The sequence below is a fragment of the Hippoglossus hippoglossus genome, chromosome 3, assembly GCF_009819705.1.
Source record: "Hippoglossus hippoglossus isolate fHipHip1 chromosome 3, fHipHip1.pri, whole genome shotgun sequence".
Taxonomy (NCBI): domain Eukaryota; kingdom Metazoa; phylum Chordata; class Actinopteri; order Pleuronectiformes; family Pleuronectidae; genus Hippoglossus; species Hippoglossus hippoglossus.
The window spans coordinates 3,214,860-3,232,230 of record NC_047153.1 but is presented as its reverse complement, the minus strand read 5'-3'; the positions used below and the strand labels follow the sequence as shown (position 1 = coordinate 3,232,230).

The 17,371-nt window shown below is 42.2% G+C and overlaps 1 protein-coding gene across 6 annotated transcripts in view; it reads right to left on the bottom strand.

The window, feature by feature from the left end:
- LOC117752565 (ribonuclease inhibitor-like) overlaps positions 1-13,666 on the bottom strand; it is a 31,468-nt gene extending 17,802 nt beyond the window's left edge. The window contains exons 1-5 of one of the 6 annotated variants that reach the window (XM_034570015.1): positions 12,897-12,978; positions 11,314-11,490; positions 10,757-10,930; positions 9,260-9,357; positions 8,012-8,225 (exon numbers count right to left, since the gene is read on the bottom strand). In XM_034570015.1, coding sequence (XP_034425906.1) covers positions 9,351-9,357; positions 10,757-10,930; positions 11,314-11,490; positions 12,897-12,949 — 411 coding nt within the window. In that variant the 5' untranslated portion in view covers positions 12,950-12,978 and the 3' untranslated portion in view covers positions 8,012-8,225; positions 9,260-9,350. Of the gene's footprint in view, positions 1-8,011; positions 8,226-9,259; positions 9,358-10,756; positions 10,931-11,313; positions 11,491-12,345; positions 12,391-12,896; positions 12,979-13,070; positions 13,133-13,608 lie in introns of those variants that run through there. The other 5 variants (XR_004612102.1, XR_004612104.1, XR_004612101.1 and 2 more) reach the window with 5 other exon arrangements.
- Positions 13,667-17,371: the final 3,705 nt, after the last annotated feature.

Below are 17,371 nucleotides of genomic sequence, written 5' to 3'. Positions count from 1 at the left end.
TCCAACTTAACCTGGAGCAGGTTAGCCGTTCATCAGAAGTTACCATGGTGATTTACCTCGATAAGAAGTGGACGAGCTTCGTAGGACTGAAAAAACTAAACCTCAAGTTAACCTGATAACCACAAATCCTGCTTGGTAGCACAGACCCTGGATCTGAACTGTGATACTGACTGTGTTTAGTAAAATACTGATGAAAGCAGCGTGGACTGACTCCAACCATCTACTGACCTCAGAGTCTCCAGTCGACAGCCTGAACTCTGCTTTAGATCAAGCAGCTCCTTCACTCCTGAGTCCTGCAGGTCGTTGTACCTCAGATCCAGTTCTCTCAGATGAGAGGGGTTTGACCTCAGAGCTGAAGCCAGAGAAGAAAAGCTGATCTCTGACAGTTTGCAGCACTCCAACCTGAATAAAGAATAAAACTTAACTGTAAATTAAACTGAGTTCATTTGTGAACATAACATACAAATATTCATGTGAGCACAGACTCATAACATGGAAGATAAATATGAAATCAGACATGTTGGACTAAAAACGAATCCTGATTCAGTGAAAATAGATTATTTGGACCCGGTCTCTGTCCTGCAGATCAGTTTAGGAAATCCAGAACTAAACTCAGTGTTTTAACAAGCAGCTGAATATTTAAAATGTCACAGATTAATTAATGAATGGATTCAAGTTATGTACGAAGAGGAATTGTGTTAAATTAGAATTAAATGAGATCAATTGGGTATAAATGCTGTATTATAGACATGAGATCTACAAAAGTCAGTCAGTGAACTGACCTCAGAGTCTCCAGTCGACAGGTTGGACTCTGTAGAAAACCACACAGCTCCTTCACTGCTGAGTCCTGCAGGTCATTGTAGCTCAGATCCAGTTCTCTCAGATGAGAGGGGTTTGACCTCAGAGCTGAAGCCAGAGAAGAACAGCTGATCTCTGACAGACTGCAGCTCTCCAACCTGAATAAATAACAATAATAAACTTTATTGATATAGTACTTTTTGAAAACAGAGTTTACAAAGTGCTTTGACACCAAAGCAAGAAAAGTAAATAAAAACTTGAACCCATAAAAGCAGTAAAATGACAATAGAGATAAATGAACAAGTAAATAAAAGGTGAAACTGATAAAAACACAGTAAAAACACAACATCACATAAAAGCAAGTCTATAAAAATGGGTTTTAAGAAGTGATTTAAAAGAAGTCACTGACTCTGCCTTATCTCCTCAGGGGGCTGTTCCAAAGCCGAGGGGCCCTGATGGTAAAAGCACGGTCACGGTTTAGTTTTCAACCTGGACTTTGGAACAGCAGGATCCACCTCAGGATCTAAGGCTGCGCGCAGGAACATACGGGCTCAATAATTCTGTGATGTAGTTTGGGGCCAGATGCTTTAAAAGTGATCAGTAAAATCTTAAAATCAATTCTAAAACAGACAGGGAGCCAATGGAGAGAAGCGAGGATCAGGGAGATGTGATGTTGCCGTTTAATACCAGTGAGAAGCTGCTGCGTTCTGAACTGGTTGGAAACTAATTGTTGTTTTCTTTACCTTAAAATTAGACATTCATAATTAACTAAATTATATTTACATACATTATATTTACATCAGGAGCGGGTCCTCTCTACAGAGGCAGCCATGTTTTTTTACAGTAGCCCAGACTGAACCAACTAAACCTTTTGAGTTTCTATGACAACTGAAGCTACCACAGGTTCTCTTTCATGTTTGGAAGGGGAGGGTGAGGTGAGGGGTGTTCAGCTGCAACATGACACTTCACCACTAGATGTCACTAAATTCTACATACTGAACCTTTAACAATAAAACATGATGTCTGACCTCAGAGTCTCCAGTCGACAGGTTGGACTCCGTAGAAAACCACACAGCTTCTTCACTCCTGAGTCCTGCAGGTTGTTTAGACTCAGATCCAGTTCTCTCAGATGAGAGGGGTTTGACCTCAGAGCTGAAGCCAGAGAAGAACAGCTGATCTCTGACAGACTGCAGCTCTTCAACCTGAATAAAGGATCAAACTAAACTGTAAATTAAACTGAATTCATGTGTGAAAATAACATACAAATATTCATGTCAGCACAGACTCATAACATGGAAGATGAATATGAAATCAGACATGTTGGACTAAAAACGAGTCCTGATTCAGTAAAAATATATTATTTGGACCCGGTCTCTGTCCTGAGGACACACACTGACTCTGAAGTCCGTCCTTCCTCTTCTGGTTATAATACTGAAGGATTCACACTTCCTTCTTTTCTCATCTAACAGACTTGACTTCTCTTTCTTCTACTTCCCAGCCTATGTGTATAATACTGAATATAAGGTAGTGGTCACTTCCAATTGTTGAGTCTTCCCATACTTCCCACTCACATGTCCATGCCACCTCACTTGATACCAGTGTCAAATCCAGTGCTGAAGTGTTACCTGTGTGTACATCTATCCTTGTCCCTCTCCCGTCGTTCATACATATTAAATTACTATCCTCCAATTGTTGTTCTATTATCTCTCCATGTGTGTCCGTCTTTCTCCCCCCCCACAAGGTGCTATGTGAATTAAAATCCCCACAGCAAAAGATATGATTCCTGATCTGTCCTTGTATCTGCTTGAGTTTATTGATTCCTAGTTTCCTGCATGAGTTATAGTGATTTATGATGTTAAACTGATGTTGTGCAATAATGCATTAAACGTGATACCATAAAATGGTGTGCCTTTCGGCATTCAATAAATTTGGTTATCAAAATAAAATATTGAATATTAATATTAAAAATATTAATATTAAATAATAACTTTAATTGATTAAAGTTACCTCGGGGCACCACCCTTCAAAGGAAGGGAAAAGATAGCCAATTTATTGATTAAGTCTCATAAAAGTACTAATTACAAATTTGGAACTCTGATTAACAATTCAATTAATAACTATAACCAAAATTACCATATAGATAGTTAGCTAAGTTGAAGGATATAGAGTTCTTGACAGTGTAGAGGTTGGCAAAATTAACTTACGCAGCATTAATGAAAAAAGACAAATTACTAACAGTGTACTTAATATATAAAGATGTGGATGTGAGTATGCGTGTGTGTGTCTGTGTCTGTGTGAGTGAGCGTGCTTCCAAAATGGCGTCTGGCCACTCCAAAGATAACGCCCCCCCCCCCCCCCCCCCCCCCCCCTTTTGGAATATTTACGACATGTAGCGGGGGTCAGAGAGATGGGTGCTGAGATATGCGTGTGTCTGTGTGTTGGTGCCAAGTTAGAGAAAGAGCATAGAGTGAAGAGCATACATAACTAACATTAACTTTCAAATAACTTGAAACCAAAATATCACAGCAACACGAATCAAACTTATAAACATCACAAGGAATCGAATAAACAGTCTTTGCTTAGCCTAGTATAATTATTAAGGCCAGTTGTGTTACCCGTCCATGAAAAGGGAGAAAAAAGGTTGCTGTGCTGTTCGTCCAGTGAAGTCGTCTTGCTGGGTTGAGGCTCCTGTCTTTGTGGTTCTGATGTGCAGTGCAGCGGTTTTGCTGTTCGTTGTTTAGGCAGGACCTGGCGTCGCTGCTTGAAGGTTGGAAGAGCTTGCATTTGGAGGAGGTTTCCCTCGCTCGGTGAGTGGAAAGCTGCACCTCTTGTGCAGACAGAGAGGTGGGCTCCTCTCGGAGGGTCGCGTTGAAAGAGGAATCGGAAAGAGGAAGAAGAGAAGGGCTTATATTGTACCGGTGACCTCACGGGTCATGGGGCCCAGAGTGACCAATAGTAGTTGAAACTTGTAGGCCGAACTGTAGTTCACAAATACCAGGTCCCAACACTGGATTCCTCTTGAAAAGGATCCAGAGAGCAGCAGCAACATGTAGCAAACAGAGCAGCTTTTTTCAGGGAGTCTGGTCTTTCTGACCGGTCTGTAGCTCAGGCCAAGTGACAAAGACGCATCATACATATCACGTAGAGGTGGAGAAAGAAGTAGAGCAAATGACTTGTAAAATTCAACCGTGAATCCATCCGGGCCAGGTGATTCGCCCCTCTGTAGAGTTGTAATCGCATTCATAACCAATTTGTAGAAATTGGCCTGCATAGATCCTCCACCACCTCGCTGTCGACTGTAGGAAACTCAATAGTGTTCAATTTATTATCTGAGTTGACTTGAGTGCCATCCGAGGTGTATAAAGCAGAATAAAATGTGGCAAATGTTTCATTCGTGGATTTTGGGTCGGTGAGGACAACACCTGATGGAGATTTAATACGCCTGGACGCAGCTACAGCCAGAAGCTTGTTGAGCCAGAAGCTTGCCCGCTTTATCCCCTGATTCGAAGAACCATTGTCTGGATTTGTGTAATTGTAGTTCCGCTTCATTCGTAGTTAAGAGGTTGAACTCAGTCTGCAGCTGTAATTGTTTTTTGTAAAGTGATGCGTCTGGGCAGTTGGCATAGCTACTATCCACCTCCCGAATTGTTTGAGACAATTCTCGTTGTCCGGCTGTTGTTAATTTTCTTCGGTGAGTTGTATAGGAGATTATATGGCCTCTTAAGTATGCCTGCTTAGAGGATTCCCATAAGGTTCCTCTCGACATATCTGGAGTGTCATTTATTTAAAAAAAAAATGTAATATTAGGTCTTAAGGAGTCTACAAATGGGTCGCTGGTGAGTAAATGCCAATTAAATCTCCATTGTTTAAAGGTGGGGTTGTGATTAGGAAAACTTAAATCTAGTGAAGTAGGGGCATGGTCTGAGATTCCAATACTATGGTAGTCACATGAATGTGCATTAGAAAGCAATCTATTTGAGAATATGAGTGGTGGACGTGTGAGAAAAAGGAGAACGATTTGTGGTCGTGGAATTTATGCCTCCATGGATCGGACAGGCCCAGCTCGTTCGCTAATGAAGTTAGTAACTTGGCCGAGTCGGTAAGAGAATGTGTTCTGGTAGATGATCTGTCTAAATCCCCCCCCCACCCCGACAATGATGATCTGTCTAAATCAGCATCCTGGACTAAATTGAAGTGAGAGATTTTAACTCCGATGAATCAATGTGAAATAAACACGAGAACAACATCGATGAGCCTTTCTGATGTTTATGGTTAAGAATCAACTGGATTTGAGGCGTCTCATTTTCTCCCAATCGTATCAAGAAAGTCCCAAAATATTGAAGAAATTATTCTACTTGATTCACTTTTTGAATAAACGTACGAAACATAATCACTGTGTTTCCTCCATGAGTCTGTTCTCTCAGTTTTAACAACTATTGAGGTCGTTCTTTAGAAAACTTAAAGATTCTTCTTGTTGCACTTTGTTTTAGTTTGTATGAAGCGACTTTCAGACAAGAAAAGAACAAAACTAATCCAATCTTTTGCAAAGGAAAAACACAGGAGAGGGCGGCTGTGGAGGAAATGGACTCACCGTGGGGTCGGGCTCTGCTGAGGCCCGGTGTCATCATGAACTGTGAGAGGCTGCTAGTGCTGCTGGTGCTGCTGGTGCTGCTGGTGCTGCTGGTGGTGCTGAGGTTCCCCCACTGCAGGAACACAGAGCCGCCGGACCTGCTGGCTGCCAACAGCATCGTCCGATCCCTGAAGGGGATGAGCCTGAAGGGGCCTTTACCCAAAACTACAGACAGGACGCCATGTCAGTGTTTTTACAGTATAACAAACCAACCAATTAATGCTTCTCAACTTTGATTTATATTTATTATACTTTTTTAACACTTAAAAAAAGTAAGGAATTGAATCCCATTTTCACAGCCATACAAACAGAGTATAAACTGTATCAGGGACATGAATTAATTTAGATTTTTGATCATGTTTTTAAACTTCCCAGCTTTATCTTATTATAATATTGTTAATAATAATAATTATTATATTGATATTTAATTATCTGGAGAAGCACAACTAACGGATGGAATAATGGGTCGATGGATTAGCCAATAAAAAAATAAGGTGAGAAGGTCTGTGGTCTGGAAAAAACCTCCCACACTGATAAATACTGTGAAAAATGACTGAGCTGTGGGTGAAATAAATAAATGTTCATACCTTTGTTGAAGAATTCACAATCATAAGCTGCAGAGAGAAAATAATCAGTTAATAACAATAACGTAAATATTAAAAAGTTTTATAATTAAGACAAATCTGTTTATCTTATTTAAATTTAACATTTTAAAGGGCTCTTTTAATGATGAATGATTTATTAATGTTTCATAGGTTGTCAGGTTTACTGTTTATGATTATCTCTTAAAATTTCCTGCACTTTGACTTACGACTCTATTGAACGTCACACTCCAACTTAAATCTGTCAATTTATGTTTGATCTATTTATTCTATTTATCTGGAATATAATAAATCTAAAAGGTTATGGATGAACAAACTAAAACACACATGTTAAACCAAGGGAATGTCTTAAACTGAAAAAAATTTGAAATATATGAGATTGACAGTTTCACAACAAGGGTAGTTGAGCGTCGTCAGTCAGGAGGTGATGAGCAGTGAGACGAGAGAGTTTCAGAGCAACAAGACAGAAGCAGCAGATCCAAACCTGCAGGAGCAGATTACTCACCACTGGGTGGCAGGCCTGGAAGACCTCGCACAGACATCACGAGCAGACCATTTTAAATGTGAAGTGATTTGGTGACCCCACACTCCACAGGACTGAACCTATTGAATGTTTTTCAGTGTGTGTTTTTGTCTTTGCACTTTGTAGACGGTCCCTGCACTCGTCTCACTGCAGGTTGTCAAGTCCAATGGTTTCCTCCTGATGGTTTATAAATGAAAACTGTAGCTGCTTGTGTACGTGACGCTGACTGGAAGGAGGCTTCACTTGTGTTTTAACAACGTTTCATTCATTACTGGTCTGAAAAGTCACATTATGACGTGATACGGATCGTTTGCTCAGTTTTCTGCTGTGACAGCAGTTTTCTTCTGTACGTCTCTCTTGAACCACAAACTGTAAAAGAAGATGGACGACGTGACGGCTCCCACAGTGAAGTGAAAAACATCTGGATCGCCCCCTAGTGGCCGGCTGCAGTATAGGTCATGAACCCTACTTCCTCCATGTTAGCAGCTGGGACATGGATCAATCTAAAAACTCAAAGTAGATGTTAAATAAATATGATATACTTAGAGGGAGAGAAAGCGGTTAAACCTAACACAAACTTAAACCTAATCTAAACATGAACCTTATCGTAACCCAACCCTAGACTTAAACTAACCTAAACCTAAACCTGGCCTAAACTAAACCTGAAACTACTTTGTCATGAATGTCTAGGGAAAGAACAGCGGATTATATTAGATTATTCTTCCTTCTGCTCCTTTTCAGTCAAGATTTGAGAATTTGTATTTAAATCAAACTTTTCTTCATAAGTATAAAGTATATCCCATAAATATGTTTGGTGGAATTTGAACGGGTCATTTGGACGACGTGTCCTTCACACTTTGTGTTTTGTCTGTGTCACCATGACAACAGCCTCGTGCACAGCTCCATGCAGAGATGATGGTCCCACTCTGGTGCAGAGGAAGTGGACTGGACCTCACAGCTTCAACATCTGCTGGACAGATGTTAGAGCAGCGTGTTCATGAACATGGCGTCACAGTCACATGTTACACTGACACACGTGTGTTGATGATCATAACAAAGTCACATGATGACCTCTACATACAGTGAGAACTTGAGCCTGTCAGGAACCGACTCTGTCAAACATTTCTTATCCTGAAGTCACAAAGAACTGAGACGGGCTTGAAAATAAACTCAGTGAAATCATCATGTTGAGACAAGTGTCTCCACAAAATAACACAAACTGTTCAACACAACAGGCCCAAAATGTCCACTGTCTTCAGGACATCATCTCTCAGACACTTTCTGTCACTTGTCTCTGCTGTGAACCTCCCATCATCAATTATTTCCCAGCATGCTGCTGTTCCCAGAGGCCTGCTACAGTCTCCCCCTTGTGGTTGTTCTGAGTTGGTGGTCGAGAACATACAAACACAGATTTACATTGTTTTTGAACAATTCATAAACTTGACAGACGAAGAATCTTCATCTACGTTTGTATAAAACGTCCTTGGGTCAGTTTTCTATTAAATATGGTAAAATATTTCTGAAAGTTTCCTCAGAGACTTAAAGATGCTCTGCTCTTTATCGACTCTTCTTCATTCTGTAAATATGACATTCATTTTTCTTCTGGTTGTTTCCATTATGTCAAACTGGTGATTTTGTTCATGTACCTGCAGCAAGGAGGTGATGTTTCCACCTGTTTGTTTGCAAGAGGAAGGAAAACCAGAGTCATGATTCCAGTGAAGTCGGTGGAAGGATGTTTATTGTGCATTAAATGATCCATGTGTTTGACTCATAGACTGAATATAAAGGCTTTGACTGGGATGTTCTGCTTTTATACTACAGCGCCACCTGTGGGTCAAAAAGTAGAAAAGCAACCACCGCTCTGCACCTGATGCAGAAATGAAAACGTCCCATTTTTAAGTCCAGGATTTTGATCTTTTGTGTCAAAGACAAAACTCTGATTTTAAACTCAAAGTGATTTAAATGTGTTTAACTTTGTGTGGAACTAAATCAATTTGTGACGTGAATCCAGGAACTTTAAGATCATAAACAGATACACAGAATGTGGTTATACACACATGGAGACATACTGAGGGACACAGGTGGAAAATAACAAAGGAAAAGTTAAATACACTATATGTGACTCTTTACAGAGGGTTTATATATTCTGTTGGTGTTGTGTCCTTTCAATAAAGACATTCTTCATGTGAATAAACACAATCGGTAGCGAGGGGCAAGACTTTGGGGCTGCGCGGTGGTTGGCACTGTCGCCTCACAGCAAGAAGGTTCCTGGTTTGAATCCCGGTTCAGATGGGCTCTTCCTGTGTGGAGTCTGCATGTTCTCCCCGTGTTTTCTCCAGGTGCTCCGGCTTCATCTCACAAACACATGCAGATCAGGGGTTGGGTAAATTGGAGACTCTACATTGAGCGTAGGTGTGAACAGAAATAATCTGCTGAGTGTGTTTGTGTTCAGAATATGTGAGTGAACAAAAGAGTGGAGGAGGTGGAGGAGCGTGAGAGTGTCTGCAGACACTGAGTCAAAGGACAGAGCAGCAGCAGATCCACTGATGATGCTGTGTCACATCCACAGGAACACACAGGGAGGATGGTGGACTGGACACTGTGTGACAGCTGATCTCAGAGCAGCTCACCTCCTCTGATTCCTCTGGAGCTCTGTCTCCACTCTGCCTCCCAGCAACAAGGCCCAGTCAGAGCCGCTCTACACACAAGCTGCTGCTGCTTCAGCCTCTGGATCCTCAGGACACAGCTCAGCCTGCGTCCACACACACTGTCCTCTTCACACTCACCTCCACAAAGATCACCATCTGTTAAGAGAAGAAGACATCAGTGTTTCCAGAGACTCACTTCATCAGCTGTGAGTCAGTGATGCAGCACATCCAGTAGAAAGAGCAGCAGGGACTTCAGTCCTGTTCAGAGGTGGAGCAGCTTCCTCTCTGCTTCATGTTCACGTGTTGGAATGAACACGCTAAGAGCTAAGTGTGTTTCCTCTGCATGTCAAAGTGCAGAGTGGACACCTGAGAGGTGGATTTACTGCTGTTACAGGTGAAGCCATGTTTCACTGTGTGAGCACCTGCACATAAAAGGGGCGGGGTTTACTGCGTATGACCAATGACAGACATGGACAGTTTGACTGACAGCAGAGCCTCATATTTCACAACGAGGATCAAACTGTTCTATAATAAAAATCAAAGGAGAACAAACACATGATCCAGAATAAAAGAAACTCAGTTACAGCTGCTAAATGCAGGAAGAACAGCTGGTAAAACATCTGGGATTGTGTCAATGTGTAAGTTACAGCGCCCCCTGGTGGCCTTTGGTAAAAATATATTACGTGACCACGATATAATAACGTGTGTGAACGAGATAAATAACTCGGGGCCACGAGATCTGAATCTGTTGTTTACTAACAAGACGAGTGGAAGAGAAGAAGATTCTTGATGAGAAACGTTTGAATCCCAGGATGTGACACACAGTGTCTCACTGTCTCTGAGGACACACACTGACTCTGAGGACACACACTGACTCTGAGGACACACACTGTCTCTGAGGACACACACTGACTCTGAGGACACACACTGACTCTGAGGACACAACTGACTCTGAGGACACACACTGTCTCACTGACTCTGAGGACACACACTGTGTCACTGACTCTGAGGACACACACTGTCTCACTGACTCTGAGGACACACACTGTCTCACTGTCTCTGAGGACACACTGTGGTGGAAACCTCTGACATCACTCCTCAATAGAAACACATGGACCTATCTTCAGGAAGCTGACTGAGTGCATCTGGTGTTTTGGTGACAGGATGAGTCTGGAGAGATTGAGATGTTCTGGGTGAGTTAGAGATCAACTGAACCAACCAGACGTTGATTTAAACTTCCCTTATCCTTCCCTTTAAGGAGAGTGTGCACCACACAACAGTGGAGAGTCACTGTGGTCAGTGGGCGGAGCTTTTATACGGGTTGATCTCCAACTTAACCTGGAGCAGGTTAGCCGTTCATCTTAAGTTACCATGGTGATTTACCTCGATAAGAAGTGAACGAGCTTCGTAGGACTGAAAAAACTAAACCTGAAGTTAACCTGATAACCACAAATCCTGCTTGGTAGCACAGACCCTGGATCTGTACTGTGATACTGACTGTGTTTAGTAAAATACTGATGAAAGCAGTGTGGACTGACTCCAACCATCTACTGACCTCAGAGTCTCCAGTCGACAGGTTGGACTCTGCTTTAGATCAAGCAGCTCCTTCACTCCTGAGACCTGCAGCCTGTTTCTAGTCAGATCCAGTTCTCTCAGATGAGAGGGATTTGACCTCAGAGCTGAAGCCACAGAAGAACAGCTGATCTCTGTCAGTCTGCAGCCCCTCAACCTGAAGAAAGGATAAAACTTAACTGTAAATTAAACTGAGTTCATGTGTGAAAATAACATACAACTATTCATGTGAGCACAGACTCATAACATGGAAGATAAATATGAAATCAGACATGTTGGACTAAAAACGAGTCCTGATTCAGTAAAAATATATTATTTGGACCCGGTCTCTGTCCTGCAGATCAGTTTAGGAAATCCAGAACTAAACTCAGATGTGTTTTAACAAGTAGCTGAATATTTAAAATGTCACAGATTAATTAAAGACTGGATTCAAGTTATGTATGAAGAGGAATTGTGTTAAATTAGAAGTAAATGAGATCAATTGGGTATAAATGCTGTATTAGAGATATGAGATCTACAAAAGTCAGTCAGTGAACTGACCACAGAGTCTCCAGTCGACAGGTTGGACTCTGTAGAAAACCACACAGCTCCTTCACTCCTGAGTCCTGCAGCTTGTTGTTGTTACTCAGATGCAGTTCTCTCAGATGAGAGGGGTTTGACCTCAGAGCTGAAGCCAGAGAAGAACAGCTGATCTCTGACAGACTGCAGTCCCACAACCTGAATAAATAATAATAATAATAAACTTTATTAATATAGTACTTTTTAAAAACAGAGTCTACAAAGTGCTTTGACAGCAAAGCAAGAAAAGTAAATAAAAACTTGAACCCATAAAAGCAGTAAAATGACAATAGAGATAAATGAACAAGTAAATAAAAGGTGAAAATGATAAAAACACAGTAAAAACACAACATCACATGAAAGCAAGTCTATAAAAATGGGTTTTAAGAATTGATTTAAAAGAAGTCACTGACTCTGCCTTATCTCCTCAGGGGGCCGTTCCAAAGCCGAGGGGCCCAGATGGTAAAAGCACGGTCACGGTTTAGTTTTCAACCTGGACTTTGGAACAGCAGGATCCACCAGAGGATCTAAGGCTGCGTGCAGGAACCTACAGGCTCAATAATTCTGTGATGTAGTTTGGGGCCAGATGCTTTAAAAGTGATCAGTAAAATCTTAAAATCAATTCTAAAACGGACAGGGAGCCAATGGAGAGAAGCGAGGATCAGGGAGATGTGATGTTGCCGTTTAATACCAGTGAGAAGCTGCTGCGTTCTGAACTGGTTGGAAACTAATTGTTGTTTTCTTTACCCTAAAATGAGACATTTATATTTAACTACATTATATTTACATACTTTATATTTACATCAGGAGCGGGTCCTCTCTACAGAGGCAGCCATGTTTTTTCACAGTAGCCCAGACTGGACAAACTAAACCTTTTGAGTTTCTATGACAACTGAAGCTTCCACAGGTTCTCTTTCATGTTTGGAAAGGAGGGGGGTTGTTTAGCTGCAACATGACACTTCACCACTAGATGTCACCAAACTGAACCTTCAACAATAAAACATGATGTCCGACCTCAGAGTCTCCAGTCGACAGTTTGGACTCTGTAGAAAACCACACAGCTCCTTCACTCCTGAGTCCTGCAGGTCATTTAGAGTCAGATCCAGTTCTCTCAGATGAGAGGGGTTTGACCTCAGAGCTGAAGCCAGAGAAGAACAGCTGATCTCTGACAGACTGCAGCTCTCCAACCTGAATAAAGGATAAAACTTAACTGTAAATTAAACTGAGTTCATGTGTGAAAATAACATACAAATATTCATGTCAGCACAGATTCATAACATGGAAGATAAATATGAAATCAGACACGTTGGACTTAAAACGAGTCCTGATTCAGTAAAAATATATTATTTGGACCCGGTCTCTGTCCTGCAGATCAGTTTAAGAAATCCAGAACTAAACTCAGATGTGTTTTAACAAGTAGCTGAATATTTAAAATGTCACCGATTAATTAATGAATAGATTCAAGTTACTTATGAATTATGTTATATTAGAATTAAATGGGATCAATTGGGTATAAATGCTGTATTATAGATATGAGATCTACAAAAGTCAGTCAGTGAACTGACCTCAGAGTCTCCAGTCGACAGGTTGGACTCTGTAGAAAACCACACAGCTCCATCACTCCTGAGTCCTGCAGGTCATTGTAGTTCAGATCCAGTTCTCTCAGATGAGAGGGGTTTGACCTCAGAGCTGAAGCCAGAGAAGAACAGCTGATCTCTGACAGTCTGCAGCTCTTCAACCTGGATAAAGAAATATGAATATTTGAATGTGTCCTCCTGTTGTTGTGGATCGTCATCATGTCAACACAGACTCTCAACATGCTGCTGACCTCAGTCCAGTCTGTGACCTGAAGATAAATATCAGATCAGACATGTTGGACCATTGTTTCATTTATCTCCTTCTTCTCTGTGTGTTTGGTCACTGAGCAGGTTTGTGTAATTAAACACTGTTTAAAGTAGGGATGGCTCCTGACAGTCACTTCCTGTTTGTTTCTATACTTATCAACTGTCCAACGTGTTTCAATAAGAATGTGTCTTATTTTGAAAACCTGAGGAGGACGAGTGCTCGGCCTCAGTCCACATGTTATTTACTGACACTTTCTTAGTGATCAGGAGCAGGTGAGTGCAGGTGAATGGAGTTGATGAGGTGGACGTGACTGACAGGCTGGGTGAGTGACAGATGACGGAGGGACAGTGAGCAGAGCAGAACTGAGAAAATTTAAATAAATAATGACCGAATAAGAAAGAAAGTTGGAAAAGAAAAGAAGGATTTAAGGACCTCAGATTCTCCAGTCGACATTTTGGACTCTCCAGTCCAGAACACAGCAGCTTCACTCCTGAATCCAGCAGGGAGTTTACACTCAGATCCAGTTCTCTCAGATGTGAGGGGTCTGACTTCAGAGCTGAGGCCACGACTTCACAGTGAGTCTCTGAGAGTCGACAACCATCAAGTCTGTAATTAAAGAAAATATCAGTTAGAATAAAATCAGAAAACACAACATTCATACAAAACGTGATCATGTGACCCTCACCCTGGTAAATCCCCTTTTTGCCTCATGAACATGTTGAAAACTCCTCAAGAGAATCCTTTCAGATTTGGTACAAGCGTTCATTTAGACTGACAGAGGAACTCATTAGATTCAGGTGGTCAAAGGTCAAGGTCACACAAAATGTACATTTAACATTAGTTTTGTTATTGTTGACAAGTCCAAATGATAGATATTAAGATTGAAAAATATAATAAAATCAAACTAAAACATACCACACCATAATTAAATGTGGCTGTCTCTTTGCTTTGCCTCTGAGCAAACATAGGATGATGTTATTTAGAACATTAAATTTCTTTATCAAACTCAAAGAAACTTTATCCTAAACAATCAGGGGTTCTTAGCTTTTCCTTTTTTTTTTTTATAGCAAATATAGGATGGTTGAATAAAACCTTTTTCTTTTCTTTTTAAATCAAACAAACAACCAAACCTTGACACAATTAAATGTGAATGTGAAATCTGAATCTGAGCCCATCTGCAGAAGCAGTGTTCAGCCAGTTCACACTTAAAAAGAACGAGTTCCAAGTTCAGTTCATGCAGATGAAAATGAACTAGTTCACGTTCACAGTTCATTTTTTATTGGGATGATTCAGGTGACAAACGTCCGGTCATGTGTTTGGTTCTGAATCGATGGAGTCGGATCATGTCTGCGTGTCGCTCATTTTAACACTGAGTCCTGACTGTGAGCGTCTCGTGTTGTACTGAGCACAACATGTTGACGAGTCATTTTCATGATGTTTAAATGCAGCCTCATAAACTGTGGAATCAAACCAACACTAAGTGACTTCATGTGCTGATCAGGTCCTGATAACTAGTGATGAGTGGTTATTAGTTCCAGTGAGAGCAGAGTGGAGGACACAGAAACTCCAGCTCGGTACAAACCAGCTGCAGCTTCTGCTCTGATTATGAAGCAGCTGATCACTGAGCAGCTGAGACCAGAGAAACTCTGTGTTTCACTTCAACAAAGTCACTGAGCGGCTGCTTCACGTGAACGAGCTCTGATCTCACTGCGTGTGTCGCTCTGAGCGAGTGAGTGGGGGGGGGTGTATGGGTTCATGGAGCGGCTCATTCTGCGCATGCGTTAAAATAATTAACACGTTAATTCCACAAATTAATCATCCCGTTAATTTTGATACATATATTTAAGTATGCATACGTATAAATAAACACACACACACTCCAGCCAGTAGCCACTTATCCTTTAGCGGTCTCAGGGGCCTGGAGCCAATCTCAGCTGACACTGAATCTCAGTCTCCAATCAACCTAACTCCGATCTACATGTCTTTGGGTTTGTGGAGGAAGCTGGAGAACCCAGAGAAAACCCTGCAGACACCAGGAGAACATCCTCCTCACAGAAAGGCTGCACTAACAGTGTTGACCACTGCAACACCATGCTGCCCAAAACAATGAGAATCATTTAACACTGAGTGTATTTGAAGAACGACTCATCGCCACTGATTGAACATGTTATTGATCATGTCTGGACTCACTGAGCCTTCCTGCAGTTCCTCACAGCTGGGATCAGTCTCCATCGACCCCGGTCTGATGTGTTGAACTTCTCCAGGTCCAACTCATCCAGAACCTCCTCTGACATCTGCAGCATGTAGGCCAGAGCTGAGCAGTGGATCTCAGAGAGTTCCTCCTTCGATCTGTTCTCTGACGTCAGGAACTGTTGCATCTGCTGATGAACTGAGTGGTCGTTCATCTCAGTCAGACAGTGGAAGATGTTGATGCTTCTGTCAGGAGAAATGTCACCACTCTCCATCTCCTTCAGGTTGTTGATGACTCTCTGGATGATCTCTGGATGGTTCTCTGTCCGACCCAGCAGGTCTCCTAAGACTCTCTGGTTGGACTCCAGACTGACGCCGTGAAGGAAGCGAACAAACAGGTCCAGATGACCATTTGTACTGGTGAGGGATTTCTTCATGGTTCTCTTCAGGAGATCATCCAGGGAGAAGGTACGGTCTGTGTTCCCATATGTTCCCAAGAAGTTGTTGAGTTCTTCTGTGTTCCTCTTAGTGTAACAGTGGAACATGTAGACTGCAGCCAGAAACTCCTGAACGCTCAGATGAACAAAACAGTAGACTGATTTCTGGAAGATCACACACTCTCTTCTGAAGATCTCAGTACAAACTCCTGAGTACACTGAGGCCTCTGTAACATTAAGACCACACCGCTCCAGGTCTTCTTGGTAGAACATGATGTTTCCTTCCTCCAGATGTTTAAGCGCCAGCCTCCCCAGCTTCAGAAGAACGTCCCTGTCAGCCTCCGTCAGCTGCTGTGGAGTCGTCTCATGTCCCTCACCGTACTTGTTGTTCTTCCTCTTTGTCTGAACCAGCAGGAAGTGTGAGTACAGGTCAGTCAGGGTCTTGGGCAGCTCTCCTCTCTGGTCTGTGGTCAACATGTGCTCCAGAACCGTAGCACTGATGCAGCAGAAGACTGGGATTTGACACATGATGTGGAGGCTCCTGGACGTCTTGATGTGTGAGATGATTCTGCTGCAGAACTCTTCATCACTGAATCTCCTCCTGAAGTACTCCTCCTTCTGGGCCTCAGTGAAGCCTCGTACTTCTGTGACCCTGTCAACACATGTAGGAGGGATCTGATTGGCCGCCGCAGGTCTGGAGGTTATCCAGACGAGAGCCGAGGGAAGCAGCTTCCCCTGGATGAGGTTTGTCAGCAGCACGTTGACTGATGACCTCTGTGTGACATCAGACACAACCTTCTTGTGGTTGAAGTCCAGAGAAAGTCTGCTTTCATCCAGGCCGTCAAAGATGAACAAAGGTTTACAGACAGCGAGCGTCTCTGCCGTGAGCTTCTGTAACGTTGGATGGAAAACACGGAGCAGTGTGAGAAGACTGTGCTGCTGGTCCTTCACCAGGTTCAGCTCCCTGAACGAAAGCACAGTCAGCAGACCCACATCTTGGTTTTCTAAACCCTCTGCCCAGTCCAGAGTGAACTTCTGCACCGAGAAGGTTTTTCCAACGCCAGCGACGCCGTTGGTCAAGACGACTCTGATGCTGCTCTGCTGGTCAGTTAAGGCTTTAAAGATGTCGTGGCACTTGATGGGAGTGTCGTGGAGGCTCTTCATCTTGGAAGCCGTCTCAAGCTGCCTCACGTCATGTTGAGTATTAACGTCTTCACTCTGTCCCTCTGTGATGTAGAGCTCAGTGTAGATCCTGTTGAGGAGGGTTCTACTTCCTGTTTCATCAGTTCCTTCAGTCACATGTTCACATCTCCTCCTCAGATTAAGCTTATGTTCATCTAAAGCCTCCTGCAGACCACGATCTGCTGAAAGACAAGAAACAATGTCAGAGACAGAGAATCTGAGAATCTGCTGATTGATTTCATCAGATCCAGAAAAACTACAGAAAATAAAAGCTTTTTAACTTTGTGCTTTTATAACGATGTTAAATGTTGATGCTGTATGAAGGAACAAAATAAAACCACATGTGCTGATGTCAGAAGTGAAGACATCAGCAGACACATGTACAG